This window comes from Camellia sinensis, chromosome 6, assembly GCF_055761805.1.
Source record: "Camellia sinensis isolate YWXY chromosome 6, ASM5576180v1, whole genome shotgun sequence".
Lineage (NCBI taxonomy): Eukaryota > Viridiplantae > Streptophyta > Magnoliopsida > Ericales > Theaceae > Camellia > Camellia sinensis.
The window spans coordinates 18,164,581-18,176,158 of record NC_138966.1 but is presented as its reverse complement, the minus strand read 5'-3'; the positions used below and the strand labels follow the sequence as shown (position 1 = coordinate 18,176,158).

Genomic DNA, 11,578 nt, shown 5'->3' with positions numbered 1-11,578 from the left:
ATTACTACTACCATCGCCACCACTCCACTACTGCCGCTACTACTACCATTACCTCTCATTCACCTCTTCCACTCTATCTACACTACCACTACCACAACTTCACCACTAATATTTTTCGCCATCACCACCACTACCACCATCATCTCTTATCCACCACCTCCACCACTAATGTCGTTACCTTTCCTCTACCACAAAAAATTAGTTCATGATTTTTACTAACCAAAAAAAATAGGCCGTAGAAAAATATTTTTCATTGACCACAGAAAATAAACTTTTATTTTAGTGGAAAATATTTTTCATTAAAATATTATCCCTATTTCTACCAAATAAAAAATAATAATAATATATATATTTCTATCATTTGATTTTCATACATACTTTTTGATTTTTTTCTTTTTAATCTCTATCATTTGATTTTCATACATAGACTTTCTGATTGATTTGTAATCGATCTGTGTTTCTCTCTTATTTTACTTTTAGACCCTTGTGTTTATATATTTGTTTTTGATGCAAGATTGTTTCTTTTTTTTTTTGTGAAAATTTTCTCTTCTCTATTTGTTTGCTGAGAAAACCGAGCATTAGAATCAAATATAATTAAAAAATAGCTTGATTAGTTGTTAATTTTTTAAATATTTTAAATATTTTTTTAATTGATTAAAATATTAAAAAAATTCACTAAAAATAAAAAAATACTAATTAAAAACTCAAAAAAATAATTTTCAAAAATTGAAACAAATTTTTAATACAAAATCTATTTTGACTCGTTCAGACTCGTCCATTTGCCACGTTTGAAAAAAAAAAAAAAAAAAAAAAACTAACAAATTATTCCAAAATTCCCCCCCAAAAAAACTAACAAATTATTCCAAAATTCCCCCCAAAATTATTCCAAAATTCCCCCCAAAATTTCCCAAAAAAAAAACTTTCCTTCCTTCGGTACGTGTATTTTCTCCGATCTCTGTTCTGTTTCGATTCTCTCAACTTTCCAGATCTGCTTCATCTTCAAGCTTCAATAATGGCCTACTTTTCAACTTTCTAGATCCTCTCTAAACAGATCTATAGCTTTATTATCTTCACAGTAATTCAACATTTTTTTTTATATATTTTAAATCGATCGTTTTTTTCACTGATTTGGGGATCTATACATGCAGATCGAAACTCGGAGACTTGCAGAGTCGAGACGAGATCGTTGCTGAAAGGAATCGACGTGAATCGAGTTCCTTCGACGATCGATTGCGAGGAAGAAGCTGGAGTTTCGTCTCCGAACAGCACGATCTCGAGTATCAGTGGGAAGAGAAGCGAGAGAGAGGAGCCCAACGGAGAGGATCTCGATCTCGATCTCGATCTCGAGAGAGCTTCATCTCAAGGAATCAGCGACGAAGAAGACGGTGATACCTCTAGGAAGAAGCTTCGTCTCTCCAAAGACCAGTCGATGATTCTCGAAGAAAGCTTTAAAGTTCACAACACTCTCAATCCGGTAAGTACATAGCTCAGTACTACTGGTCTTCCATAGAGGTCAGGGGTATTTCGGTATTTTACTGAGAATTTTGGGCTTTGTTTTGCAGAAGCAAAAGCTGGCTTTGGCTAAACGGCTTGGGCTCAGACCTCGTCAGGTGGAGGTGTGGTTCCAGAACAGGAGGGCTAGGTTAGAACTTTGTTTATTTTTTAATGGTGTTTTCGATATTTTAAGTAGAGTGAAAGTCCAGGAACTCCAATCAGGTGAGTGATATATATTTTCTATCTTATTTTTATCATTGTGAAACACTTATATGATGACCTATTAGCTAAGGGTTTTAAATGCTGCATGATACTTCGGAGATTTTCTATGTAGAAGTTAATTTGATTGGGCTGTTGTCCCTGACGGGTACCTTCTACCATTTTGAAGAATAGTTTTTGAGCAAAATATAACCAAATAGAGAAAATATTGCAAGGATTAATTTATTCAATCTAAAACAAGTTTCATTACTGACTAGATTTAGTTATTCATAATTTTTAAATTATTTGCATTTTTTTTTACATGTTGATTTATGTAGAAGTTTATGTGATTCGCAGCCATTAGAGGGCGGTCCTGGCCATAAGCTTCCCAAAAGTGAAACTACGGAAAATAAAGCTACAGTGCTCTATATTGGTCGAATTCCACATGGGTTTTATGAGAATGAAATGGAAGGTACAATTTTTTTTTAAAAAAAAAAGTGTATATATACATGTATGTGCTGATGTGTGTATGAATTTCAAAGCAGAAAATGTTTTATTGTTCATATTTGTGCAGGTTTCTTTAAACAGTTTGGAACCATCAAGAAACTTGACTTGCCAAGAATAAGAAGGTTGGGGTCTTAATATTATTATTGCTTCTCATTATTGTTATATATATATATATATATATATAATTTAACTAAGCATTTGTGAATACAAAGCTAAATTTGAAGATTTGTTTAATTATAATGTTTGTTTGTTTAATCGTTATCTAAGAAGAATGGACATTTCTAAGATTTTTAACCATGTCGGACGCATCCACTCACTGCAAGTCTCCTATTTAATTTTTTAAACTATGCATGCTTTATACATTTGGAGGACACATGCTTAGATACAAATAAAGCATATTATCAGTTTGAAGAAAACAACTTGGATCCAATAATAAAAATAAAAAAACAATATTGTTTTATTCCCATTAATCTCTCATCCTTTTGAATTTTTAAGTTTAGGAATTATAAAGGCCATATTGTTTATAAACAGAGCTTTCTAAAATAGATATTATGGCCTTTTGTACAATGAAGAAAATGCTTTCTTACTATTTCGATATAATATAAATGTATTTGCAATGTAAAAAATTGAGAGAATAATTATTATTTTAATGTATACATAAAAATGTATATTTATTTGTTAACTTGTCTCTAAAATTGTATGAAAAGAATGGAAATTATTTTTTTAGCAATGACATCCTCTATTACAAAAAAAAAAAAAAAAAAAAAGTCATTTTATTATTTAAATATTTATTTATAATGAAAATAAAAAAAATCCAAAAAAATTTTCATTCTCCCTCCTGCCTTTTCCATTCCCGCTCGGTTCCCCCACCCCAAACCCAAAATCCCTAATCTCAAAAATCCCTAATCCCTTCCCCTCCCCCTCATTCCCGCCCGGGTTTTCCCCCACCCCAAACCCAAAATTCCCAATCTCTTCAACCAGTGCAGTGAAGCAACTTCACACCCAACCTTTCAATCCATCGCGCCTGGTTCTTCAAGCTGAACAAAATGAGCAGTAGTAGTAGAAAAGCCAAGAACATGAACAACAATCCCATTTACAAAAACCCTAACTCCCCAATCGAATCCAGAATCAAAGACTTACTCTCTCGAATGACCTTGTCCGAGAAGATCGGCCAGATCACTCAAATCGATCAACCAGTGCGGTGAAGCAACTTCACACCCAACCTCTCAATCCATTCAATCACTCATATCAGAATTTCAGTCAAAAAACAAAAAAAAAAAAAACAAAAACCGTTCAACTCTTTCTCCTTGATTACAATTTGTGCCCTAGTCTATCAACACTTCTTTTGCTGAGTATCAGAGCCTTCATTCATCCTCCACCGCGGCGTGTTGAGGACGTATCAGAGCCATGGCTTTGGGACCAGCTCTTTACCGAAGCATTCTCCCACAATCTGATTGGAAGGGACTCTCACGGTACACATGTATCTCTGTTTCCTTCCCTCTCTTCCCTCCCATTTTGAACTCTAGGTTTCTTCTCTGATATTTTCATTTTGTTTCTGTTGTTCGTGTGTTGTTCTAATGGGTCTGAAATGCTTGGATTTTCTCTGTTCTTTGTTAAATAAACTAAGCTATCGGTTTGTCATTGCGAATAAAATAAAATCTGAGTACAAATTTCAAACCAAACTACTCCCAGATTTCATGATAATTTAAAGACCCAATTTTTGGATAGCTTTCAACATGTAAATCACGAAGCTCCCAAGTTAAAACATGACTAAAAGTGAAATCGCATAAAAAAAATTTTTAAAAAAAATTCGTAGGTTAGTTTTGTACTCTGTCTCTCTCTGTCACTATTTGTTGTTCTTATTTGTTGGAGCTTCTCTATCTTTATTTATTTACTCTTTTTTTTTTCTAGATGAATTGGAATTGGAGTTAGTTAATTGTTATCTCATTTAGTGAACTTACTGGGTTTATGGTATTCTTTTGCAATGTGGGAATTATAATTGCACTGGGTGTTTGCTAAGAGAGAGATAGATGAATAATAATGGCTTTTTTGGGTGTGATGTGAATTGTTCTTATTTTTTATCTTGTATCATTGCCTTAGGAAATTTTTTTTTTCTTGGCTGGAATTGTTCTATTTCCCTCCTAGGCACACAAACAAACCCTCTTTCCTTCCCTCTCTTAAGCCAAGAATGCTCCATCTAATTGTGTGCCTGTGAGGTCTTTGTTAAAAGTTGTAAGCCAATTGGCGTTTCTTCCAAATTTAGGTCATACCATGCATGTGTCACTTGCCTGCTAATATGTAAATTCTGATTTGAATCTTTTTTACATATGACCTAGTATATACTCTGCAATGGTGGATTTTGAACCTCTTTCCCTCTTTGATTTTGGCTGCAGTTGGGGTCTGTCTGCTACAGGAGTTGTTGGCTGCTGTGTCACAGGGGAGTTTGGTTTTGTAATGTTGCTGTAATGTTGTTGTGCCCCTGCTGCTACTGTATTGGTGTTGTTTTTTTTTTTCTTTTTTTCTTTTTTTCCTTGGTTGCTCTTGATTGGTTTGTCTTCCTTTGTTGCTTTCTGTCTAGTGGTATGTTTTTGCCAATCATTATGTTCTTGTCGTTCTCTGTGGGTAGTAAAACATTATATATATAATACTAATAATGTATATAATAATTTAGTTGTTGTTGCTGCTGCTACTGGTCTGTTGCTGGTGTTAGGTTTGCTGCTGGTTTTCTGGGCTGCTACTAGCTCTAAAAGTTCAGGAACCAGAGCACCAAGCGCTGCAAGCATGGCCCAGCGAGCATGCAGTATTTCAAAGCTGCAAAAAAACCAAAACAAAACAGATCACTGGGCAGTTGCAATTTAGGTAGAAAATATCGTTCACCATCACTAATAAGTATAATTACAATATTCACCCTCAATCAAGCCTATCATATCTAGGACATCATACTGCATTTTACAAACTATAAATAATGGTAACATCCGCTTTTCTCCACAGTAATACATTCATGTCACAAAATTCTAATAATTGATTAGGATATTTGGTTAGCCATTGTTTGAAACAAGTAGCGGTTACTATTTCATTGCTCATGTAAGACCTCCCAGATGATAGCCACACTAAGTCTGCACTGCATACTCTTTGCCACAGTTCAAACTTTAGTGATAGGAAATCTGCATTCATATCCATAAACTGACTCTGTTGGCCAAACATTAACTACACATAGCCACATAAAAATTAAAATTAAAATTAAAAAATTTGTTGTGCCAAGAGACAAACATTAAGAAAAAATGATACATACTTGAAATATTTCTGGAAAGCCACAGGATCCCTACTTAAACCTACAATATCAAAGCCATAGTTCCGTGGTAGTTCTCCAGTCAAATATGAAGGATAGTCTATGAAATTGGTCCCTCACCAACTTTCTTGGCTTGAGCTTGTTTATGTTTGTTCTCTTGTCTTGCCTCCTCTTTATTGATGTAATTCATATATGTTATATATGGCTTTCTCATCAATAAAGTTTCTTGATTTGCTGATCAAAAACAAATAATATAAATAATAATATGAATTTCAATTTTGATATGAGCTCAAATTTATTATAAACAATTCAATTATGGGTTGGTTTGTGATAAGAATATAATATAACTAATAATTGTTTGTCTTTTTAATAGTTACCTACTACAATAACAAAATGGATAAAATCTTGAAAGGAGTGTATGGCTTCTTCTAAATGTCAGGTTTAATGTTTTCTTCCTTTTTTTTTTCCCTTTTGGCTGTGAGGTTACTCCTGAGGTTGGCAAAGAAAATGGAAGCCATTTACTTCTTAATGATCAAAACAAATACAGATCAATGTTGACTCGCACATATTCATCTATTTGGATGATTGGGGGCTTTATATTCATAATCTACATGGGCCATCTCTATATTTGGGCCATGGTCGTGGTTATCCAAATTTTTATGATAAAAGAGTTGTTCAATCTACTCAGGAAAGGACACGAAGAAAGGGACCTCCCAGGATTTAGGTTGTTGAATTGGTATGTTAAACCAGATTCTTGTCAATGTTCAACTGTCAACTGAAGTGTGGTGTTTATCTAGGAGAGCTATTCTTGGAGAAAGCTCATTAGTTAAATGAATGACAACTAATGAGCTTTTTCAATTTATTTAAATTCTAAGTGAACCAAATTTTGACACAATTGTATAATTTGTAACAAACATGTTGTATCTTTCAACGGCCAGCTTGTCCTTCTTTGCCCTGTTTTTGGGTTTCACTAACATCCAAAATTTCTGTCAATGATCTCCAAGTGAGTTTGATTGCTATATATGACAAATTGTTTCTGTTTGCTTTTAATTTCAACAGGCATTTTTTCTTCACTGCTATGCTGTTTGTATATGGCCGCATTCTCAACCAACGGCTTGCCAACACTATTACTTCTGAGAAATTCTTCTATCATCTTGTGAGCGGCTTTATCAAGTATTACATGGTTACCTGCTATTTCTTGTATGTTGCAGGTGAGTTTTATATCATTATGCATTTTCCTGCAAAAGGTTTGGGGAATCTTACAATTAATATGCCTCTTGTAGATCTGCATCACACTTTAAAACGCTACCATGGACACTAGTACGAACACAGACAACATCGATTTTCAAAAAAATTAGAATACTAACATGGCATGGATACTAGAAAAAATATTTCATATATTTTTATTTGCTATGCATATGAATATAAATTTAGGGAACAGAGATGAGAGACATTGATGTATATGTAGGTGTATTTTTGTTTTTTCTACTCTCTCCTTATTTATTTCTATATATATATTTTTTTGATCCAAAATCTGCCTTCTAAAATTATCACTGTAAAGGTCTCTTGAGACACATCTACAGACAGCGTGCATGTTGTCATCCTGTCACACATTTTACATGCTATTCAAAGTTGGCTCAATATCTATGGCGGCTCATAAAAAAATGGAACTTCTTTACACTATCAAATTGCTATATATAGATGTATGGTCCATTTGAATACTATTCCACTATCCATTGTGAATGTACATTAAAACGAAGATTCTCCTCGGAAGTCTTTTCTCTTCCATTCAAGTTATATATTATTGGTAATTGAATAGTAAACATAGCCTATAACCGTGATTAATAACTGTCGCTGCAAATAAAATACAAAAAGAATTTTATGGCTATAGCGACAGTGTAAAACAGATGGAAAAGAATTAAAATATAGCAGCGGTTCACAAAATGTCACAAAAAGTGAAAGATAGAGCAACAGTTGACCCGTCACTATAAAGTTAGCAAATAATGGGTAAATTTAAGATATAGCGACATTTATAACTGTCACTACATCGACTGTCACAATAAAAATAACTATACCAGCGTTTGAGGAAAACGTCACTATAAGGATATGTTGACGGGGCTATTGCGGCGGTTTGGCTGTCGTTATTTCAACCGCGGGTAAAGGTTTTTTAGTTTTTAGTGACGCTTTTTTCTGCTTTTAGCGATAGTTTTGGCGGCTGCTAAAAGTGAATTTTTTTGTAGTGGTGTTGAATCAGGGTGTGCCTGGCGCAAGCTGAATGTGCAGCGTGTCTTGGATGAATCGACTAAAAACCATGTTAAAATGCGGTCAAAGGAAGCTAAAAAGAAGCTAAGACCACGAAAGTATGTTGTGGATTTGATTTGCAGAATCTCTTCTTCATAATTAACTGGTGGATTAAACATGCTTATCTCTGTCTCTCTCTCTCTCTCTCTCTCTCTCTCTCTCAAACACTAATTTTATGCTTTTGCATCTATATCCATTAATAATTTTTTGATATGTATGTGCTGCATAAAGGCTTTATGTTTTGCTATCCATATGCCTGAGTAAGATGTAGTTTAATGGGCATATGCAGGAATTTTACCTATTGAGATTTTGCCTTCTGGTTAATGTTTCATTCTTGCTCTTTCCAGAGAATTTTATACACTTTATCCTTTTTTTCTGTTACCAAGATTTTATTTAACTCAAAAGCTCTAATTAATGTTATTGGGACATTTGTGGTTTCTTTTCCTTTGAAACTTTGTTTAAAGTTATATATGACCAGAACCTGTATAAGTGTACAATGTAAATTTTCAGAGTAGAGTTCTGTTGAATACTTGGTTATTTTTATAAAGGTCATCCATATTTTGCATCCTTGGTGTTAATGTAAAGTGGTTTCTCTCTTTACAATGTAATCCATGACAAACTAATTCACGAGATCACTCAAGTCATCATGCAGAGGATTTATTACCTTGAAACAATGCAGACTAAGTTAGAATGAATTATTATTTTTAGAACATTGCTTATGAAATACACATGCTTAAATGGTTTGTGTGTTTGCAGCTGCCATCTGTGTTTCTAAGTTACATTTTTATGCTTCCAAAATGATTAAGATCGAGTAGAAATGATTAATGTTCTTATTTTGGTTTGCTGAATTAACTTTTTAGTTTATTCATATGCATCAGCGGTTTCTGAATTAATTTGTGTTTTCATTTTTCAGGTCAGAAATTTTTTGGAGGGATGCAAAATATGGTCCAAGAATTAAAGAACTTAGTTTTTTAAGTTTTTTCATTTTTTAATATATGTAAGCACAGATAATTTTTTTTATTTAATTCCTTTGTATATAGTTTTGAATATTTAATTTCCATTTATGAAATATATGACGTTATTCTATTCAATATGTGGTTATGATTCAAAATATAGTATATAGTGTGTATTACATTATTCAAATGTGCATACAAAAATAATATTGATTATTTTTCAAATATGTAGCACCTTTTTTTATCACAGATTTTATTAGTTATTAATCACACTTAAAAGATGTGATTTAAATGTTATTAATCACACTTAAATGATGTGATGTAAATATTTTTAATCACACTTAAAAGGTGTGATCTAAATGTTATTAATCACACTTAAAAAGTGTGATTAAAAATGATCATTTTTAATCACACTTCCAAGGATCACACTTAAAAGGTGTGATCAAAATATTTTTAATCACACTTAAAAGGTGTGATCTAAAGTTTTTAATCACACTTAAAAGGTGTGAACTAAAGTTTTTAATCACACTTAAAAGGTGTGATCTAAATATTTTTAACCACACTTAAAAGGTGTGATCTAAATATTTTTAATCACACTTAAAATGTGTGATCTAAATGTTTTTAACCACACTTAAAAGGTGTGATCTAAATATTATTAATCACACTTAAAAGGTGTGATGAAAGCATTTTTTAATGACACTTAAAAAGTGTGATTAAAAATGACCATTTTTAATCACACTCCTAAAGACCACACTTTAATAAAACTTAAAAGGTGTGATTAAAAAACATACATCACACTAAAAAAGTGTGATCTTTATCTATATTTGTAGTAGTGGGCATAAAGCCCTTGTAAACATATTGGCATTAAAGCCCTTGAAATTGGCATAAAGCCCTTGTAACATATACTGGAAACATACATGAAACATACGTGAACTCGTAACATACTTGAAATACACCTGAAACACACTTGAACTTGTACATACGTAAACTTGTAACATAGCTTGTAACATACTTAAATTTATAACATACGTGAACTTGTAACATGCTTATACTTGTAATATACTTGAACTTGTAACGTACATACAATTGTAACTTAATTATTTAAACCACGGTATTATTACCCCCGGGTAAGGGCCATGTGCTAAGGATATCATGAATTCATTAATTCAAACGTAACATATCATAACTAGGGCATTTCTTGATTATTTAGACTTGTTGGCCTTTAGCTCTTACATATATTGGCATTAAACTTGTTGGCATTTAGCCCAAACATTATCATAGCAAACTTATTTCAGAGTCTTACAGAATTCCAGAATCATAGGAGGGTTGTTTCATTCTTTCTCTTACTTATGTACTTTCCTTGAATCATTTACACAAACACATAACATTTATCTTCCTTGAATCATTTATATACATATAACATTTATCTTCCTTGAATCATTTACATACATATAACATTATCTTCCTTAAATCATTTATATACCTATAACATTTATCTTCCTTGAATCATTTACATACATAAGTAACGGAATTAACAGAATACTAATTGCAAGCATTAGCGGTGGTAAAGCGTACTACTACTCACAGTGTTCAGGTGCGTGGTCCGTCCTTGTAGCTAATCCTACACAAGTCACGAAATTCAAACATAATTCATCATAGTACAACATCATTTAGTTCATTAACACCATTTGCAATTCAACATAATACAAAATAAACCCTTGAATCTCATTTTAACATTCCAAAACCAAGTTCATGTCATCCATATCCTTACTAAATTATTCCCCTAATTTTTCCTTTACATGATAGCATGAATTCCACCATTTATAACAAATTCATTCGCAATTCTAAACACAATTTTCAAACATTCCCAAATTCTAATTCAACTTCAACACACATAATTCAATACTTCAATTTCATTACTCTACTTTCAACTTGAGCCAATTCATTGGTTATCATCATTAATCAACCTAGGGTTTCCAAGAAAATTGGGGGTTTTCCTCTTTTCTTAGTGAAATCACCAAATCAATAATTACTATATGCCAATATGCTAAAAACATTAAACATCCTTTGAGAAGTAGAGTGGGAGCCCCAATTGTGCATAAACATTAAGCCATAAGTGTCCCTAACCCATAATCAACTCAAGATTCTAAAATGTCAACAAAATCCCAAAGTACCAACAAAATCACTTTGAATCATAAACATTCAAGGCTAAGAGAACCCCCTACCTCGAAATTAGAAACAAAGAAGCTAGGTTGAACGCATCCTCTCGAAATCCCAAAATCTAATCGGTTGGAAAAGTTGATCTTCACTTCTTCTTCACCCTTGATGCACAACCCATGATGGATTGTTGGTAAAAATGGATGAAATCAAAGGTTTGAGGGTTAGGGTTTCGGACTTAGGCAAGAAGGAAGGGAGAGGGAAGAAGAAAAATTTAAGAAATGATCCAAAATCCCGTTTTTAAAGCTGCTGTCCTGAAAATCCCGCTCGAGCGTCCCTATTCCCGCTCGAGCGGACCTGCTCTCAGCAAAGATTCCAAAACTTCAAACAGATGTAACTCTCCCATCCGAACTCCGTTTTAGGTCGTTCTTGTGTCCAAATTGAAGCCCCGGAAATAAGCTTTCCAATGGTTCTAACCTTACATCCAAATTCAAAGTGTGGAAAAAGAAAAGGACAAAAGAGTGACGGCTGGTCGCAGACAAATCATTCTATTCAAGCTTTTGGTCCAATCTTACTTTACCATCATATTACCACCTCAACCAATACTCCAAAATAAAATAGAAAGTTCCAAAACACTAATAAAAATGTCCAAAGAAATACAACTCAACTTGGAGACCCA

General features: G+C 33.1%; 1 protein-coding gene across 8 annotated transcripts; it reads left to right on the top strand.

The window, feature by feature from the left end:
* The first annotated feature begins 2,046 nt into the window (after positions 1 to 2,046).
* On the top strand, positions 2,047 to 8,858 carry LOC114301985 (phosphatidate cytidylyltransferase 1-like). 8 transcript variants are annotated; one of them, XM_082873379.1, is made up of 7 exons: positions 2,047 to 2,164; positions 2,267 to 2,321; positions 3,559 to 3,671; positions 4,593 to 4,661; positions 6,548 to 6,699; positions 7,729 to 7,848; positions 8,703 to 8,858. In XM_082873379.1, the coding sequence occupies exons 3-6, from the start codon at positions 3,607 to 3,609 to the stop codon at positions 7,761 to 7,763; spliced, it is 321 nt and encodes a 106-aa protein (XP_082729505.1). In that variant the 5' UTR covers positions 2,047 to 2,164; positions 2,267 to 2,321; positions 3,559 to 3,606; the 3' UTR covers positions 7,764 to 7,848; positions 8,703 to 8,858. The 8 variants fall into 8 exon arrangements, with proteins under 8 accessions (XP_082729505.1, XP_082729500.1, XP_082729499.1 ...); XM_082873374.1 differs by having other exon boundaries at positions 4,593 to 6,224; XM_082873376.1 differs by having other exon boundaries at positions 2,053 to 2,164; positions 3,559 to 3,679.
* Positions 8,859 to 11,578: the final 2,720 nt, after the last annotated feature.